The sequence below is a fragment of the Phytophthora cinnamomi genome (assembly GCF_018691715.1).
Source record: "Phytophthora cinnamomi strain GKB4 chromosome Unknown Contig61, whole genome shotgun sequence".
Classification (NCBI taxonomy): Eukaryota; Oomycota; class Peronosporomycetes; order Peronosporales; family Peronosporaceae; genus Phytophthora; species Phytophthora cinnamomi.
Window position 1 is genome coordinate 273,259 of NW_027150994.1, and position 20,674 is coordinate 293,932.

Below are 20,674 nucleotides of genomic sequence, written 5' to 3' on the forward strand. Positions count from 1 at the left end.
GAACCCTGAGAGCAGAGGCTCCAATCCGTTGGCAATTTGATGAGAGTGGTCTGCCGGTGTTGCCCTCGCAATTGTTTACGGTACAATCACAGATCAAGTTTATCCGTACATTTAGCGATGACGGAGTCAGTCAGTGGGTAAACACACTTGTACCTGGTATTGGGAGATGCCAAGTCCAGCGTACTGACCTGGTATTTGACGAAGCACAACTCCACCCTTGGACGTTCCTTCCGGGAGGTTAACGTCACTTTACCTGTTCATTAGTTGGGCAACCTCTTCGACAATTGATGGCCTGCCACAAGTACTTGCTACCATCGGGCCTTCCCTAAAGGTTCTGGCGCTCGGAGACGCTGTAATTGGCATGGATGGCCATCTCTTTCTTGAGTACTGCCCGAATCTGATCGAGATGCCGACTAAGTCAGCGTTTATGGAGGCTCGGCTGGACTTCAGCGAGTATCATGAGAACAAAAAGCCGCTGCCGTCGCTAAGCCTTGTAGATAAAGTAAATATGGCCCATCTTGCGGTCAAACTAAGCAACCGTGAAAACCCAATAGCCAAATGCATGCGATGGATCCGTATCCGAATCGACGCTGTCGAGGATCAGCAAGGAGAGATCGCCGCTGTCACTGCTATAAACGTTCTTCTTCACATGCTGGAGAGGAACAAGAGACTTGAATATCTGGACATTGTGGCTCATTCGAAGCACAAGGATTACGTTGACAGCTTCCGCAAATTCCACAATGAACAGCTCTATCGACCAGGCGAGCCTTTGCCTCTGAAATGCAAAGCCGCATTTCTGAGCTTGCTATCACTACCGTCGGGACAATGGCGTCACAAATGGAAGAACCGTATGAACCGTGGTTTTTGTGGGCTTGACGAGTACGTCATCTCAAAGATAATTTGCCTTCGGTGCTTCCCCTGTGTCTCGCGCGATTTACTTTCGAACGACTGAAGAATGGAATCGACGACGGGATGAATGAGATGCCTGTGTAAGCGCCGATGAAGTGGAGCGAAATTTTACTTCGATAACGTTGGTGACACGTGACAAAAAAACTATTTCTGCATTTGCTTTTAGGGAAAACTAAGGAGGTGCCCAATAATTTTAATGAGATGTCCTCCACAGTTTGAACACTAACCTCTCTGGGGTATCACTCATTGAAGGTCTCGCCAACCGGTCCATACCCTGGAGGCTACCCCTGTAATGTTCATGAAGCATGAATGCTCATAACGTTCATGTATTGTGCCGTGTGCGCGCATTTCAAATGAAACTCGTACAGGAAACATTTCCGAGACATACATGAACGGCCTACCCGCGCAATCTACTGAGACCATCGCACTTGCGCTTGTTGTGACCGGTAACGCCACAGTTTGAGCAGGGCAAAGGGCGGCTAGGTAGGCGCTTGATCACTCTTGATAAAATAAATGTGCACTCGAAAATCAAGAAAAGTGCATTTGAAAACAATTCCTACCCCGAGGGTATCGTGCACGCCCAAGCCTCCGATGGGACGTGGAGATGAAGCAGTGCTCCGACACGGCCATGTCGGTCGACAAGTCAGCGTACAGGGAGTTGCACAAAGCCGCGAGTGACACCTCCCGCCTGACGCGCCACAGTCAGCAACGTGACCCACGTGTACCGGTAGAAGACTCCGTGGGCACGGTAGGCGCCACGTATATGCGCGGGTGCGTTCACGACGACGAAGAAGGCCAAGACCACACTGAAGGACAAATGCAAGACGTGGGTAGTCTACGTCGTCATGGGCATGGCATCATTCGCGGTTCTCTTGTCTTCGGCATTTTTACTGGTAAGTACAACCCGAAGGGCTCCCGGTTGAAGAACCGAGGTAAAAGTTGTTTGTGCCGGGCTTCGCCGGTCGCGCGGCAAAGACTGTCAAGTCATCGAGGAGCTTTGCAAGGTGACAACTAACACTAAAGAGAGAAACAAGTCAGGTGGCCAATATCGAGAAAATATCGTTAAACTCACTTCATGTTGAGTTGGCGAAATAGAGAGGACGATTGAGAAGTTCACTATTTCTTCGTGTGATTGCCACTAAGCTTCACATGAAATTTCAGAGCTACTTCGTGCGCAACCCGACTGTATTGATCTATTTGGTGAAGCAAAAATTGCAGCACTTGCAATCGTAGTGCAACATGTTTCGAGGCGTTCGATTCTAGAGTGAGAGGGGTGGGGGCGTTGAGTAGGCAGTTGCAGTTCTGTCCGAGATTAAGTTGTGTACTTGCTGGGCCTAGCGTTTTGCAGTGCCTAATCTTGACAAACTGGGCGATAGCAAAAAGCGCTGCCCCCTCGATCAGACGAAGCTTCTTGACTATTTAAGCATGGCCTCTAACATGTTGATATGATGAGGTCTACTTAGAAGAAAATCAACCGGCCAGGAGATGCGCTTTTGTACTCCGGATCGAGAGCACTACCTGAAGTGCTAAGTCCAATCTTAGATACAAAAAAAATCATTAGGAGTGCGCAGGTAACTCTCTTCCATATCGTCTATACACCACGAAACTCTTACCTGCACACTCCTGGAGTTGTTGTATTTTGAGGCAATCTCCCATCAGCAGCAACAACAATACTTTCAACCTATGTATTGACACAAGCTTTAGGCCACCTTGGCCACCTTCTGCAGCCGCACTTGGCTCTCACGACGCTGCAGCACCAGCGACTTGCCCAGCAGCGTCACGTGTGCCGCGATGACGAGCACCGTGAGCTGGAACTGCCGCTCCGGAGAGAAGTTCCGGGCACCCCAGCTGCTCGTGTGCAGCCCGTAGAGCATGGTGGCGACGCCGCCGACGTAGACCAGCACGCCCGTGAGCACGTGCGTCTCGTCCTTCCACTGCCAGTTGGCCTTCTCGCCCTCGAACGTGAGCAGCAGCCCCTGAAACACGTTGAGCGCGAAGAACATGGCCGTGACCAGCGCCGCCCACGAGTGGGGCGTGGCCAGGTGCTGGTCGCCGGCGTCGCGCTTGGCTATGAACGCGGCAGCGCCCGCAGCAGCCACCAGCGTCCCCGCCGCCACGTTGAGCAGCAGGTGGAGCTTGGTCAGCCAGACCCTGCGCAACGGAATCAACGGAATCGACGCAAGAGGCCGTAACTCGGTCAGTACTGGGCGGTTTTCGACGCGGAAGCGCTGGCCACGTACCTCTTTGCGTGGTTAGTCATGTGCTTGCGGAGCAGCATCGCCTGCAACGCGCTGCATGAGGTCCAGACCACCGGAACGAAAGGCGTCAGTGTCTATGACACAAGTGTGAGGCCGTTCTGTACTGTACCTGGGCAGACACACGAGCATTGCCAGCGCGTTGAGCGCCGCGTGTAGCGCCAGCAGCGAGCCGTCGGCCACGCAGCGCTCCAGCACGGCGGCGCACGGCAGCAGGAACAGCGCCGCCGTGAGCGCCAGCTCCGACCGGCGCGCCATCGGTTGACACCTGCCTGCCTCAGGTTATCAGGGCGGCTGAGTTTTTTGACACGCAAACCGAGTTCGTGTGGCACACATGAAATGTAGCCATGCCCGCAGATGGCTACATGGACCACACTTCGCGTTGCAGAGGCCCCAACAACACTGCAAAAGCAAAGAAGACGGATCCGTACACAGTACTTTACGTGTAATCGATAGCTTTCGTCGGGCGTGCAGTCGATGTCGTGTGGACCCACACTGTGGGGCATGCGTCTATATACTTCCGTCGTAGATTTTGTCAGCAGCGAGTTACTGATACGGATCAACCGCTGCCCGTCGTTGCCATGAGGGGGACAGCGCCGCAACAATGCAGAACAGCTTAGTAAGCTGAGCTTACGTTGCTCGGCAGTGCTGCGAAGTTTCATATCTGACCGTGATATTATAGAAATGGTTTGGTCATTTCGTGGGCGCTCAAGTGGTGATATTTTTTTGCACCATTTGCCACTTCTGATCCCCCCCCCCCCCTAATAGCACAGTATTGCACTGAAATACAGGTAAGATACAACGTTAGCTCCGGTTGCTTGGGTCTATGAGACTTGGTTTTGCTAGTTGCTTGTGGCTTGGTAAATGCTGCAATAATAGTGTCCATTACATTGTGTAAAATTAGTAGTAGTGATAATTGCACTACTATCTATATTTTTTTTGGCTACTATCCAATTGACACTACTAATGACCTCAACTCGAGTACTATAGTAGTAGTGATTGTATGCCTGCTAACGGTACTATTCTGGGGACTACCAAACCCTGCTCACAATTAGTCTGTCTTCAAATGAGACAGACTAATTTTGAACATACAAGTCTAGTTTTGGATACCGAAATAGTATGCTGGTTGTAAAGAGAATGTGTAGTTTTGTAGTTAAGACTGGCGCGTCGTGGTCATCAGGGACATTGAATTTGCTGGCCGAATCCCTCGGGACCGACTGGAGTTCCACAAAACGGGTGTATGGAAACCTTACACCCTGGGCAGTGATGGACGTCCCCAGTGCTCTCTTCATAACCACCGCATAGATAGTCATCCATTCTACTTGAGCTTTGTGATGTTGCTTGTTTTGGTGGCGGTCGCGGTATGACTGAAGTACTGATTGTCTTATGGCATTTGGTACAAGTAGATCACGAGCCAGTTTAATGAATGACTGCAAGGGAGTCAACATACATAGCGCAACACACTTCGTAGTCCCCAAAACGGTCTGTGAGCTATCCACAAGTGCCCCCCCCCCCCCCCAAATCAAAGACTGAATAGACACAATAATTGGGAAGAAAGAATAAATTGGGTGCTAATTTGAGAAATAAATAAATAATTAAGTGTATAATTGGGTAAAACAAATCCCTGCTCGTTTAGCGACCCCTGTCCTCGGCGCAGGCAACCAAAAATGCACAGTTGATACACCGAAAATCTACTATTAATCATTTCGATATTCATTTATTTTTCGTATCATATAAGGTTCAGGAGTTCACCGATAAAGCATCGATTCTTACAGGGAAAGTGAAAGCAATCCCGCCAAATCCAGCCAAATTGGAGGCTTCATATCTGCAAGCAAACAAATACTTATGAACCTAAATACGAATCGCGATTTAACCGCATGAATCGAAAGAGCTGTATCTCGTGCTTGTTTTAAGCTACTGATCGTTAGCAAATGTCTACACCTTTTCAACTTCAAAGTGGCAAATTAAAAGTTCAATACGTCAAAATGTAAGTTCAAAACGACACACACTGATAAAACGGATAATATTGTGTGAGCAATTATGAAGGGGTATAATTTAGTTAGGTTTTTCTTAGCGGCAAGAACTCGCGCCAAAACTACTGGACAGCAGCAACACCAACGCTTTCTTCGCGTCCCTCCCGCTCATTTCCCATTTTTCAGCGCGATATCCTCACCACTTCAAGCCTCTCCGTCACCAAGCTCAATGCTGTACGACGACGCCACCATCAAGCGCGTGCTGCGCGCCGCCAGAGCCGGACAAGACTGGCTCGGCGTTGCTGCCAACAACGACGTGAACCGACGCACTGCGTACCGCTGGATCGCTGCTGCGCAGGAGAGCGATGAGTGGGCCGTGTCTCCAAAAACGCCACGCGGTGGCAGGCGCAACGCCAAGATCGACGACGCGCACGTCGACTACTTGATCTCTCTCCTAGATGAGAACTGCTACCTGACGCTCGACGAGATGGTAGACGCGCTTGACGCGCGGTTTTCGTTGAAGGTGTGGCACCAAACGGTCAAGCATCACATCGACGGCAGAACGTACACCGTGAAGCATACCCACCGCGACAATAATTACCAGAACCTCGAGCGCAACAAGCTCCTTCGGCGCGACTACGTCGTCAACCTCCTTGTAACGGGGTTACACACACAAGTGACAACAGTCACTTGTGCATGACAACGGTCACAAGTGACAACTGTCATTTGTGCATGACATTTGTGTGGTGAAGCAGACCGCGAGACGAGTAGTGACGAGCGAGGCGCGCCAGAGGACAGTTGTCCAGAGTGAAAGAACGCGACCTGTACGGAATCTTCTGCGGAAAGGGTGAAAGACACCTCAGATGCCAAGGCTGAGTCGGAGCTGTCATTCAGGGCTCTCGGATGACCTCACTTTAGTGACACCCCGCTTGAGTGACCCAGCCTCAGGTCTAGGACGACCCCGTCCTAGGAGCCCCTGAGACGCGGTCTGGAGGACCCCGTCTCAGAGATCAAGCATCATAAATCAGGGTATGCGTCATCGAAGTAGGGTTAGGCATGGAACCGTAGCTTAACAATCTTCAAGTAGTCAGTTGGTAGCATAGGATAGGTGTAAGGCTCAGTCCCGAATCTTCTTTGTGCCGCTCAAGTGGATTTCTCCCTTTCGGTCCAAGGCTTCCGAGTGCCGGCAAGCAGAGCCGCCCCGATAACGCGGCGCCCCGTCCCTCGGTCGTCGGTGTACTCATCCTCAGACCCGTGCCCAACAGGAGGGACACGTTCAACGATACCGCCCAAGCACGCCCGATAACGCGTCGCTGAAGGCGAAGACCCGTGCCGGCCCCGATAACGCAGCACAAGACCGCGCCGGCCCCGATAACGCCATGTACTCCAAGGACGCAACGCACCGATAACTGCACGTGTTCAAGGGCAAGAGAGGAGAAAAGACGGATCAAGGACAAGACCGTCCCAGTAAGGAAGACTTCACGCTCCAAGCTCGAGCTGCTCGTTACCCTATCCTGAGATACGCTACTCAAGTCCCGGGGAATTATCCGACGCGCCCACCGACAGCGGACGCGACGGGTTTGTGCGAGGACGACTTTGCAGATTTCTGTGAGGGCGCTACTGTGGTATCGGGAAATGAAGCCAAGGCCAAAACCCAAAGGCGGGACGAGGGGCGAAGAAGACTCGAGGCGCCGGCGCTAACTGGCAAGTCACAACCCATCGCCAGTCATTGGACTAAACTCCCTGATCGCTGATTGGCCTAAATAGGCCGGTGACGATGACTCGTCGACGGTCCCAAGTCAAGCGCGGGCGGTTGCAGCTCGTTAAGTGCGGGGCGAACCTACTGGCAAGATCCGAACTTATGAGTCATCGGCGCCTGTCCCGAGTCGTCGGTGGCGTTTCAACGGCCGTTTGAGTCGTCGGTAACGCCGCCACGTCGCAGAGAAAACACCGAAGAGTCGTGAGTTACAACTGGCGGTCCAAAACGGACGCGTTTATACTTGATATTTGTATCGATCGATAGGAAACTGAAGAGAAGACAAGATAAGCCTTCGGGCAACAATAACAGAATAGCTTTTCCTCCCAACCACGCAAGGGCGACATCGGTGCCTGCAGTGAACGACCTGCAGCTCAAGGAAAACCTGGTAGATAGGATTATGACTGTCGGTGGGCACATCTACTAGTGTAGCGTGTGTTCATCCCTGGCAGGGCCAAGAGTTAGTGACCGGTGTATTGGTAGCGACGAGTCGTCGCCAGGAACTGGAGGAGCGAGAGCGCACTCCATTTATTTCTTCCCGCCGGAGTATAGCTCCGGTACCCTCGTATCACGCCGTAAAAGGCCGGGACCCTTCCTTCTGAGGGCCTGCGAGGTATATTTTGTGTGTGAGAGCGTGCTAGCCTTTGCTCGTGGCTAGTGACGCTGAGCCTTCCGTCGGTCGACTAACGGAAGCTCGGTACACAGGGAAACATCAACCCAGTTCAAGGGAAAGTTCCTGGTCCTTCAGGTTCTAACCCTAACAAGCCCATTGAGGCTTCGGTGACTTGGTGGGTGTTGTTGGTGAGGAAAGTGTGCCAATATATAATGTAGCGCGTGTTCCTACACGACAACTGGTGCCGCGACCCGGGATTCGTGTGACCTTCTGTGTTTCGTGCTACTGCGGGTAGATCGACTTTACGAGCAACCAAGAAGAAGAAGAAGAACAAGAAAAAGAAGAAAAAAAGAGACGAAGAAAGAAGAAAATGGCGGAAGGATCACGTTCAGCGGTACCAGCAACACCAATGAAGACTGGCGGAACACGTGGCGACGACTCGACTGCGGCCCTGATCACGCCGCACCTCGACCCGATTGCTGAGCGGACCGTCAGCTTCGACGACTCGATGACTGGATCCGACGCCAAGGACGAAGAAATGGATGAAGATTACGACGATTACCTGGAGGAGAAGGCGCCTGCGCTAGCGGTGGTGACACCCGAGACTCCGGAAGATGCAGTGCTGTCTGCGGGACGCAGCGTGGGCACGCGCTCGTTGTCGCGAAACCTCGCGGTTGAGCTTGACGATGACACGCGTTCCGTGACGCGCAACCTCGCGGATGAACTGGATGATGTGGATGGCCCAGGGCCTGCATATGACGACTTGGAAGACTTTGAAGACGCCGCCGACGACTCGAGGTCACCAGTCCTGACGACTCGAGTGACCGAGCAAACCTCCGGTAACCGGCCGCCACTCAACGGTGACACGCCGGCGGCCAACAAGGTTCTCGGTCGACTATACGAAGAGATGAAGAAGAGCGACTGGGGTGAGCTATTCGAGCCAACGATGACTCGCCAGGCGGTTTGGGCCGATTTGTGTCACGAGTTGGCTCGCCCAGTGAGTTCGGTAACAATCGAACAAGTGGTGAAGGAAACCGAACGATTTCTGAAAGCATTGGGTCTTCGGCCTCTGGAGTACCCTTCGCCGTCGACTCTGGAGTGCTGGGTGCCGGCCGAAGCAGGCGCGGAGCTCTGGAAATGGAAGAAGCGACTCCGCACAGCCTTCGGCGTGAACTCGTTCACTCTGGACGACTCGCGGAAGACTCGTGCGACTCGCGAAGTGGTCGACCCGGCTAGCGTACCGCTGCCGACGACTCCGAAGAGGACAATCCGCGAAAACCCCAGCCGAAAACCCATCAGAGGGGTGTTTAGCGCGTCAGGAGAGCGATCCCCGTACTTTCAAGACTCCCACATGGTGACTCCACCAACTACGGGCTACTCAGACCGCGCTGGACGCACCACCGATGACTCAAAATCGGCCAGGGGCACGAAAAGCAGCTCGGGACGGAGCACGATCTGCCGCAGCGGGCCCACCGACGACTCGTCGGACGAAGAAGCGGACTTTACCGGCGATGGAGGAGCGCAGATGGGCGAGTTCCTGCGCCAAATCCGTGAGGTGACCGAATCCGAGTTGCTTAACGCGACTCCAAGGATCGAGGTGGCAACGAATCGCCCACTGGGGCAGATCAAGGCATTCTGGGGCACCAGAAACAAGAGCGAGAACTCGATGCAATGGCTTCGCGCCTTTGTCTACGAGATGAAAGGAACACGAGCATCGCCCAACGATTGGTGCATGCCTTTCGAGCTGAGTCTTCGGGACGGCGCTCTACATTGGTACCGACAACTACCCAAGAAGACCAAGCGAACGTGGAGCCTCTTAAGCGAAGCTTTCATCAAGTACTATTGCTCCCAGTTCAGCCAGTCAGCGGAGACTCGCTACTACTCAGCCAAGCGCGAAGACAAGGAACATGTTTGCGACTACCTAAACCGGCTCAATGGCTATGCCAGGAACGCCGGAATTCGGTTTGAGAGCAACGGCCGCAAGGCACGCGACCACGTCAAGCGGTTCCTCGAGACTTGCGGCGACCGAGGACTCGAACGGCGCCTGTGCCACCTGCGCATCTCAGACATACATGAGTTGGAAGAGATGATCCAAGAGATACTGAAGATTGACGAGCGTAGTTCGTCCCGCGAGTCGTCGCTGCCTCACCCTCGAGCTCGGGATGCCTCCCGACGACGTGATGACAGACGTCGCGATGACTTGCGCCGCCACGAGCGCTCGGAGGACGCTCGCCGACGTGATGACCGCCGCCGCGACGACTCGCGGGATGCTTACAACCGTCGCGACCGACGCGAACGAGATTATGAGCGTCGTCACGACGATTCACGCAATATGCCTCGCGTGAGCCTAGCTGAAGCATCTGTCGCTGACATCGTCGCCGAACTTCATGGACGGGACACGCGAGACACGCGGAGCGAGCTGCAGCAACAACGCCACAGATATGATGGCGACAGCAACAGCGAAGATGGAAGTGAACACGGCAGCGACGACTCACAACGTTTCGGCGAAGACTGGGGTGATAGCTATTCGTCAGACGAAAGCGACCACTACCTTGCGGCAGCCAATGACAACGAACGACGAGTTGCCGCCGAAGGCACGTACGCCCGGTCCGCCAACCGACAACCCTGGGGTGACTCAGCGGGGCGCAGCCAAGGCCGGGACAATCGGCTCCAGAACCGCAGTCACCGCGACGAGAGACCTCGCCAGTATGGACCGTGCGCGGCCTGCGGGGTCTCTATCACTCGGCGCACTACTGCCGACGTCGGTGCAAGCTGTGCAAACAAGTACACGACTCAGGAAAATGTGAAGTGTTCCAAGAAATCACCAAGATCATCAAGTCCAAGGTGGACAAGAAAGACCCCACACCCGAGCTCCAAGAACTCCTGTTTTCGGACCATTTAAACTAGGCAGCCCGCCAACTACGACTGGGTTGGTCCCAATCGGGCTGCCACAGTTAGCCGAGCCCGCAATTGAAGCCGAGTGCATCTTTGCATTTGTGGGCGAGTGCGAATGGACGAAGACTGAGCAAAACAACGACATGAAAACGACGGAATTGGAAAGGAGAGAGGCGATTGCCTCGGTGGAGGTGTATGGTGTGAAGAAGACGACAACGAAGAGGTGGGAGATACCGCCGAAGACTGGCTGACAAGCGCAATACAGGAAGACTCGCGCCGACGACTCGTTCCAGAAGTGCGACTCTTAGCTGGAGAACGGATGGGATGGTGGTCGGCGCAGAAATTTGACAAGCGTGTAAGGATGCGGACACTGGTGAACGGAGCCGTGAACGACTCGCGCACGAGGATATTGCTGGACACCGGGGCAAACGTCAGTGTCATCTCGGAAAAACTTGCCAAGCGACTGAAACTCCGCGAAGTAGTGGGGCATGGACGTTGCATGGATGTACAAGGGATCACCAAGGGCAAGATGATGACGACTCGCCGAGCGAAGGTGAAAGTCACCCTTGGATGGGAGCGCGTTTATGTTTTGAAGTCTGGATAATGGATCACTGCGCCGGGGTAGAAGTGGTGCTTGGCACCGATTTTATGATCCCGGCCGGTATCCGACTGGACCTCCTAAACGCAACGGCCAAGCTCCCCGACGAGGTAATGATCCCGCTGATCAAGACTCAAAACATGATGGACGAGGCCGAAGGAAGCCACGTCGCGTACGGTCCGACGAAACCAATGCAAATACCGGGCCATGAATGGGACGAGTTCAAACTACAACGGCGACAACCCGAGCCGACGACTCACGTGCCGTGGATCCGCCGAACTGAGACGTTCATCCCGACTGTCACCAGGTTCTACAAGGGACGTCCGGTCAGGATTCGACTTACCAACGCCACGGATAGACTGGCGAGTTGTCCGGTACACTTCCCGGTGATAGTCTGGGTTCCAATTGGGTCGCTGCCGAAGACTGAAGGCTACGTGCGGCTAGAATCCGCAAAGTACAAGGAGTGGCAGGTACTCGCATACGCTGCCGCACGAGACAAGACACTACTCAAGTGGGAAGCTGAACTCTACCAACAATGGTTGGCCAAGCAGCCTCCAGCGGTGGAACAAGTGCGTTACCCGACACCCAAAGGTATCTTGCAGCGACCGGACAAAGACTCGGCCGAGAAACCACCCGTCAACAATGAACGTGACAGTGCCGACGACTCGTCGGTGACGGATGACTCAGAATGGATAGCGGAAGAACATCACCGACGACTCGACGCTACTGCCGGCAACTCGATGGGGGTGACGACGACTAACGATGAAGCCATGACTCCAGAAGCAGCTGGATCAGGACTGGAGACTGCTGAGTCGACGGTGCGCCGCGACGAAGACCGAGGACTAGAGTGCAGTCCGAAGAGGCATCCACCGATGACTCAGACTGCACCCAGCCGAGAAGCCGGAGACATCTCAACGACACTCGACCAGACGTTCATAGCAGTAATGCGTGTACTGGTCACGGAAGGTACCGTCGACAGTAACGACGAGACGGCGGAACACCCGGCAGCGGACATCGAACTGGAAGACTACGCGCATGAATTAGCGTTCCTCCCCGATTTATCGGAGCCAGAGCCGACAACACTCAACTACTCGGCGGCGAACGTCAAGAATCCCGAGTTGTCGGCAGACCAACAAGGGAGCCTGATCGAAGTACTCCGACGCCATGAAAGTATCATGATTGCAAGCGGGAATGCACTCCCACCGCCGGCATATGGCGTTGTCTGCGACATAGATGTGCAGGGCATGCGCCGATCAAACAGCGGGCCCGACGGATCCCATTCAAGCATCTCAAGAAATTGTACGAACTCCTCAAAGGACTGCTCAAGGCAGGGCTCATCGCGTTCTCGGACAGCCCGTGGGCCTCGCCAATCGTCATTGTCCTCAAGAAGAATGGCCAAGACATCCGCCTCTGCATCGACTACAAGATGGTCAACGCGGTAACGGCAATCCTGGATTACGCCATGCCGCTCGTCGACGACTTGCTCACAGACTTGGAGACTTATCTTTGGTTCTGCTCGCTCGACGCGGCCAGCGGATTCTGGGCCATCCTGATGACTCTACGTGCGCGCAAGATTTCGGCATTTGTGTGTCCTCTGGGGCATTTCGAGTGGCTACGAATGCCTTTCGGCCTCAAGAACGCGCCGATGATCTACCAACGGATGATAGACAACGCATTGTGGGGATTTGTGCAACCTAAGGGCGGCTGGAACGCCTTTGCAGCGAAAATGAAGGCCGCCGAAGACTCGGCAGAACACTGCCGGCGACTCGAGTCGTCGCCTCGCCTACCAGGCACTACAGCGACGACTCGAACCAAGTTTGCAGCTGCCCGCGATGACTCGAAGACAGCTGAACCCATTACTCGACTCATTAACAGCCCCGAAGCCGATATGTTTACGACCAACGAAGCCGACGAGTCGTCGCTGGTACCTGTGTTCGACCGGCGATCCTTCGTGGACGATATCTGTTTCGGTGGCGAAGACTTCGACAGTTGTTTGGCGACGCTGGATCGGCTCCTCAGTCGTTTTGAAGAGTGCCGGATCAGCGTCAGCTTTACCAAGAGTACTTTCGTGCAAGGACGCGTTGACTTTCTGTCCCATGAAGTGTCAAAAGACGGCATTCGGCCCGATCCGAAGAAGCTGGACGCGATCACTAAGCTGTCTTTCCCACGAACGAAGAAGGGAATGCAGTCTTTCCTAGGTGCGCTGAATTATTACAGCCGCTTCATCCAAGACTTCGCTGTCTACGGCGCGGCGCTGTACCAGCTGAAGGAAGACGATTTCGCGCCGGAGGGTGACCTCACAGTTGCCCGCCGGAGTTTCCAAGCTCTCCAAGACAAGGTTACGGCAGCGCCGATACTCCGCCACTTCGACCGCACCAGGACGTGCACATCATGCTGTTCGCAAACGAGTGGGCATTAAGCTCCACGCTGCTACAGCTGCATGATGACAAGTTGCACCCTGTCCGCTTCTGCGGACGTGTATTGAAGGAGGCCGAGATGAACTATCATGCGGCGGAAAAGAGGTGCTAGCACTGTTGCTACTGCTGAAGACTTGCTACACTCAGTTGGCGGGACGGACAATACGAGTTTACACTCGCTTCTCCACCTTGGAGTGGATTACCAAGTCAAAGTCACTCTTTGGGAGAGCTGTACAATTCGCGGTATTGCTCTCCCGTGGCACCTGATCGTCCAACGAGTCAAGGAGAAGGACTGTGCCTTCACCCAGCTGCTCCAGTCGACGGTGACCAACTTCGTGGACCTCGATGACTCATTAGACCTGGTTGCCCCACCGACTAAAGGCTCACCGACGACTCGCATGGACCCAAACTTGCTCTATGCACGCCTACCGACGACTCATACAGGCTTCGTGGTCTCTTTCGATGGGTCAGCGAAGACTGAGAAGTACGGTGGTTACGGCAGTTGCTCATGGATCGTGTGGAGCCTTCCGGAGTGGAAAATAGTTATTGCAGCGAACGCTTACCTCGAGAAAACCACGGTCAATATCGCCGAGTACACCGGCATGAACAACGGCGTTCTCGCCGCGATCGAACACGGCGCCGAAGACTTAGTGATCGTGGGAGACTCGAGACTCGCGATCCAGCAATCCCTAGGGGTGATAGCTTGCCGGAAGGAATCACTGATGGCACAGCTGAATCATCACAAGGAGATCACAGCACGGTTGCGGTCAGTCAAATACCTGCACGTGGTACGCGGATACAATGCTGCCGCGGACTCGTTGGCAACAGAAGCCTTGGAGTCAAAAGTTTCCAAGGTCATTCTGAGTGAGACCCGGAAAGCAGAGTTGGCCGGACTCAATCGGATACAAGAAGTGATCTACGAGTCGCCGCCGCAAGGATCAGAAGCACAAAACCTGGTTCCAGGAGGCTCTCTTCAAACTCTGAGCGGCGTCTCGACCGTGAAACGCAAGACATTTGCTGATTTCGTACGTCCAGAACCTGGAATGCTACTGGCGATGACTCGGGCGCAGACCAAGAGCAAGAAAAAACATGTCCGATTCACACACGATAAGCCGAAGTCACCGCCGAAGACTCGACCTAACCGGAAACCTCCTGAAATTCAACCCCGGAAACGACCCAAGCTCCACCAGCAGCTCCTAACGCACAAGACATTGATCCTGTGGAAGTCCAAGAAGAAAGACGACGACGAATAGCTGCCGCTCAGGACGAAGAATTGCGATGGGCTAACCTGAAGACCCTGTTACGCGGAGAGGTGGAGAAACTTGGATACCGAGCCGCCAGAGATGCATGGAAAATCGCAGATAAGTTCGTATTGTCGGAAGACAATTTGCTACACTACATGGGAACGAGTCGTCGGCGTGAAGCTGAGTCGCAAGAGGAGATCTCGTTGCGTCTGGTGGTACCCACCACGATGATTCAAGAAGTGCTCCAGAATTGCCATGACTCGCTGGAAGGCGGCCATCAGGGTGTGGTGAGAACCTACCAGCGAGTCAAGCGAGATTACTACTGGTTGGGACTCTACACCAATGTGGAGAAGCACGTGAGATCGTGCCCCGATTGCAGCACCAGCAAGAGCCGCCCCAACTGAAGGGATACTCTCCTGGCAACGTGCTGGCGGAACGACCTTCCAGTTAGTGTCTATGGATTTTGTGATACCACTGCCGAAGACTCGGAGGGGCAACACAGCCTTGCTACTCTTCCAATGTTCCTTTACGGGTTTCATCATTGCGAAAGCCATGGCGGATACGAGCGCACTCAAGGTGGCACAAGCATTCGAAGAATGCATATACCGACGATTCGGTGCGCCATCACTTATCCGTCATGACCGCGACCCACGGTTCATGAGCGAAGTGTTCCAAGCGTTTGCAGAAATGATGCAGTCAAGGTCACGAGCAACGCTGAGTTACCGGCCGCAAGCCAACGGACAGCAAGAACGGTCAGTCAAGACTGTAATGCAATCCGTCAAGGTATACGCCGAAGACCCGCTCCAACAAGACTGGGATGAAATCGTGGAGCGCTTAGTCTTCGCCATCAACAACTCACAAGACACGACTCGGAAGGAAACACCATTCTACTTGGTGCACGGGTGGGATGCCCAGTCAACGCTGAAAGCCATGTCATTCTCGCTCCGACACGGCACGCCGAAGCAGTCAGACGCACTGGCGTGGCGCCGCGAAGTCAACAGACAACAGCAGATTGCTATGGAAATGGCCAAGGAATACCAGGCCACCGAGAAGACTCGCAGAGCCCGGGAACACAACGCCAAACTCAGTAGGAAAGAGAAGACAATACTGGCGAAGACTCGGGATCACGAGTCGTCGGCGGCGGCACAAGACCAACCGTCTACGGGACAAGACACCCCGTCCCAAATCACCTGTCGCTCAAACCAAGTACGCATGTGCCACCGACGACTCGCGAGTCGTCGGCGGGTGCCCCGCACCAACCGTTTGTGGGACCGGGGGACATGTCTCTCGGGACAGGGTGGGTCCACCGAAGACTGGCGGAAATGAGCCGATTGCAGGCCGAAAATCAATGCTACCGGTCCCGTTCGATGTCGGCAGCAGGGTCTGGTTGTACATGGAGAGAGTCAAGCCCGGCCTTACCAAGAAACTGGCACACCGTTGGCATGGACCCTTCCGGATAAAGAAGATCGAAGACTACGCCTTCGAACTCGAGTTACCGGACCGCAGTGGATACCGATTTTACCCAGTCGTCCATATATCCCGACTAAAGCTGGTTGATGAGTTTGGAGATCGACCGAAGACTCGCCTCGCGCCCGGACTCGTCGACGACACGCGACTAGACTTTGACGAAGAACTGCTCCCTGAAGATAGTTGGGAGCCAGACCACGTGGCAGGAGAGTATGAAGTTGAAGCCATCCTCGACGACCGTGTGCCGTTGTCCACGGGAACTGAAAGAGCAGTGCGCGAGTTTAGAGTCAAATGGGTCGGCTACGATGAGCCGACGTGGGAGCCAGCCGCTAACCTTTCTTGCGGAGGGCTCCTCTATGATTACCTGCGGCGAAAACGAAGTGAACAGCGCCTGCAGATGGTTCAAGTTGCCGACGAAGACTAGGTGGCTATGAATCACCGCCATGACGACCTGTACTTGGGGCAACGCAGCCCAAGACCACAGACGAAAACAGCTACTGCAGTACTACTTTTGCATTTGAAAATTAAACGCTACCAAGATGGACAGCCAAACTCAACGGCAACTCAGAAGCGGAATTGGAAACGAAAACCAAATGGATAGAAGACGCTGCCGACGACTCGCTTGAACCCGACTTCAACTCAATCAGGATCGGAGGCAACGGCTGCCCGAGCCAAGACACCAAGCAAGCTCGAGTCATCGGAACCACCAGCAGCATCCAGAACTGGTCCTCCCGGAACAGACGCAGCAGTCGGCGAAGACTCAGACGCAGCAGGAACGCGAGCACCACCAAACTCGGCCACCCATTCTGAGCTCAATTCACCCGGCTGCAGCGACGAACTTGGAACAACTCGACGACCAACATCGACGCGCGAAGAACCAGCCGGGACAAAGAGCGGAGCCGACGGGTTGCATGGGACGAACGTGGTGTTGTAGGGGTGCTGCTCCGGCACATCGATCCAGCCGTTCCGCCAAGGCTCCGCAGCATCCAGGGCAGCGACCTCGCTCAACCAGTCGGCAGTCTTGGGCTCCCAAGGCAAGTACTCCAGAGAATACCCAGGAATGGTCGGCTCAAGCATGAACTCGGGCTTCACCTCCGAGAAACTAGGATCCTGGCTGCTGCCCCACTTCCAGATGTAGGGGACCACCTTGGCGCGGAGACGGTCACTGCGTTTGTTGCGCTCGACCACGTACCTCGACCAGGCGGCTTTCAAAGTATCCAAGTCCTTCCTCGTCCGAGTCTTCCGCGCGGCAGTCCAGTCCATCATGTCCAAGTCAGCGGCAACTGCGGAGAACGTAGTCTCCACTGCCTTCGGAAGGATCCAGTGATCACGTTCCCAAAGCGAGAAGCCAAGGTCGACGTTGTCCGAGTCGCCGCTCCCACGAAAATTGCTCCAGTACCCCATCACTCGAGTCATCGGCGAAGCCCGCTGGGATACCTTGGAGTCGGGATCAAACTCTGAAGTGTCAAAAAGACACGCATGAGACGGGAGTCGCCGGCGAAACTTCTGCCACGGATGATCAGGGTTTTGTAGTCCGCGAATGCCGCGATGCCTTCGGGACTGGAAATAATTCGGAGATCCCGGGGCACCGGTGCAGGCAACCGAGCATTTAGCATCTGGGTCCAGCACTTGAGAGCCCCAGGACGCGTAAAAGGCGACTCGATGTACGGCACAGCCCACTTAGCCACTTGCTTGGAAAATCGGACGAGGGGTAACTGACCCCGCGCCGGCGACGGCACCATCGGATGACGCCGGGGGCTGGAATCTGACCCAGGGGTGGACGACGAAGTGGCGACGACTCGGCTGCTTCCGGAAGACGCAGACTGGCGTGGGACGGAAGAACGACGGGGTTGTCGACGGTGACTCGTGTGAGTCTTCGGGGGGACAGGAGGTGTTTTCTTAGGCTCCACGCCAGCACCTGAGATAGCTCCCGACGACTCAGAACCTGGGAGCTCCGAGAGAGAAGAGGATTGAGGGACGCCCACCGATAACTCAATCACTGATCCAACGACCAAATTCTCCGCCTCCGAACCAGTGTCCGGAAACCACTCGAGAGAAGCGCCAGAATCAACGTGAACTTGCTCGGAAGGAGGAGAAATAGTGCTCGACGAAACAGCATCTTCATCCGATGACTCCACCACACAAGACGGCTTGCGGGAAGGAACAACGGGTGAGCTGTCCGACGAAGACTTGGCAGCGACCCCGGAGAAGGCGGCACGAGCGGGCGAACCAGTAGATCGCTGAGAACGAGCCCATCGCCCCTGGGGTTTCCGCCTCGACTTGCCCTTGGACGACGAAACCCTGGAAGCACCCGGGGCTTGCACTGCCAACACGGGCGGAGACTCTGCGGCCGCAGGAACACTTCCGGAAGACTCGACAACCTCCACCTCCAATTCCAAGCGCTCACCATCTTGAGAAGGAGCCCGAGAACCACCAGGAGCTGTCACCGAAGACTCACGGCTACCACCTCGACGGGAAGAAGACGTACGAGAGCCACGGACAGCGGAAGCTGAGTCTTCGGCGGGGCGGTGAGGTCTCTTGCCCGGGCGACTGGCGGACGGACTGCGACGGAGTGACGAGGAACGAACCCGCTTTTGCGACGCCGGACGAGAAACAGAGCTTGACCGACGACGAACATGATGAGAACCGGCTTCCCTTTGCGAGGAACGCTTGCGTGAGCAACCAATCTGCGTAGCGCGCACAGCCCGGTCCGCTTCGATATCGGCAGCACGAGTTCCCGGCGTTGTCTTGTTCGCCTCAGCCGACCGCTCCTCCGACGACAACTCAACATGAGAGTCCGATTCCAGGAAAGCAGCACGGGCCAAGTCAACGGCAATGGCATCCTCGGTTCGAGACGGATCCGCATTGGCCAGCATGTCCTTGAGGACCCGCCGAGTCTCGTGGCTAATGTCCAGCAGGTCCCAGTTCAACTCGCCAGTCGACAAACCTGTAAAACATGAGTCATCGGCAGAATCAGAACACAAGCCAGCACATCCAGCAACACGACGACCGGTACGAACCTTCAGAGATCAGCACGAGGACGTCTGGATCCATGTCTTCAAACTTGACATGCGCCCGAAGAGTCCTGTTGGCGCGCGTGAGCCGCTTCACCTGCTCTTGAAGGTCTTCATTTCGGCGCTGGAGGCGAGTCGACGACGAGTCATCGCCGGCATCCAAGCGAGCCAGAAGATCGTGAAGACGCTTGCTCTGTGCAGTCGACGACGCCACAGCAGCCTTGAACACCGTCTGCTCGCGAGTGAGCTGTAGAGCCATGCGCTTGCACTCGTCGTCAGCAACTCTAACGCGGTTCTCCAAGCGGGCGGCCGTCTCGGTGTGCGCATCCACGGCTCCACGAAGACCCTCCATCTCCTGGAGGTAGTGAGCCTCCAGGACCCGCAGACGCTTGACCTCTTTCTTGGAGTGCTCGAGTTCCGCACGCGCTTGCTTGAGGAACACCATGGTGTTCTCGTGCTTGAACGACTCCTTCATCGCCGAGTTTTCGGCGGCGGCACGCGCAGCTTCAGCGGAGTGCAACTGACCTCGCATCACGGCCAAATCCAGATTGACGTCATCATGGACCCCCATGTTGGGCTGAGCCGCCGCCACCACGTCTTCCAGCGAGCGAGCAGCGGCCAAGCGAGAGCCCACGTGGCGGTCCCCACGAATATTGGGACCCTGGTGCAGAGTGACATTGAGACGACCGATGAGATCCAACCGAGGACCCAACACCGCGATCACGCGCTCCGACGCCTCAGCACTGGCTTCCATGACGATTTGCTCAAAGGCCTCACGCGACACCGTGATCAGCGAGTCGTCGGTGGTGGAACGACTGGCCTCAGCGCTCAAAGTAGAGCACCGAGCAGCTAGCTCCGACGACTGGATCGAAACTGAGTCGCCGGCAGCACTACCAACAGGCACATCAACCAGGGAAGTATCCTGAGTGACAAGAAACGAAGGCAATAACTGTGAAGGTAAGCGAGAGCAGCTCAAGATCAAGGTGCCAGTCAACGAGACGTACCGAAGGAAGAGCCGGAGAGGTAGCCAGAGACGCGGACGACTCAGCGGAAGCGTCCAGCGAAGCTTGGCTCGGCGCATCGCCAACAGCGAGTGAGCCCAACTCCGGAGATGACAAGACAACCTGGGAAGCAGACGCACAAGCCGCCAGGCATCAGCATCCCACGTGAAGCTAACAAGAAAGCGTGAAGACGCCAGGAAACTCACCGTGGCCGAACTGGCCGTCGACTCAGCAGCGCTCTCATCCTCAGACACCGCCGACTGCGAGGGAGCAGGAGCAGCAGGCGAACCACCAGCACCAAGCGAGCTTCCTCGACCTGGCGAAGACTGACCAAGATACGAAGATCCGGGTTAGGAGTGAAGACGGCAAGAGAACAAGGAGAAGACGGCTTACCTGGAGCGAAGACCAAGATACACCGAGAGCCCTGAGGGCCGAGTTCACGGCGGACTGGGCAGCGCGCGAAGAACCAACCATGGCACAGGAGCACCCCAACGCTCACCAGCACGCGGCTCGAGTCGCGGTGGGGGCAGTT

At 55.2% G+C, this 20,674-nt stretch overlaps 2 protein-coding genes across 2 annotated transcripts in view; one reads left to right on the forward strand and one right to left on the reverse strand.

Annotated features, from left to right (window-relative positions):
- Positions 1–2,609: 2,609 nt before the first annotated feature.
- On the reverse strand, positions 2,610–3,422 carry IUM83_17555 (Cytochrome b561/ferric reductase transmembrane; the record flags this gene model as incomplete). Its single annotated transcript, XM_067942508.1, has 3 exons — positions 2,610–3,060; positions 3,150–3,200; positions 3,277–3,422. 3 exons carry the CDS (start codon positions 3,420–3,422, stop codon positions 2,610–2,612), a joined length of 648 nt encoding a protein of 215 aa, XP_067787408.1.
- Positions 3,423–5,366: 1,944 nt separating this feature from the next.
- IUM83_17556 (Replication protein A 70 kDa DNA-binding subunit) overlaps positions 5,367–20,674 on the forward strand; it is a gene marked incomplete at both ends in the record, with an annotated part of 33,727 nt that continues 18,419 nt past the window's right edge. Inside the window, one exon of the mRNA XM_067942509.1 lies at positions 5,367–5,701. Within this exon, the coding sequence (XP_067787320.1) occupies positions 5,367–5,701 (335 nt within the window). The remainder of the gene's footprint in view (positions 5,702–20,674) is intronic.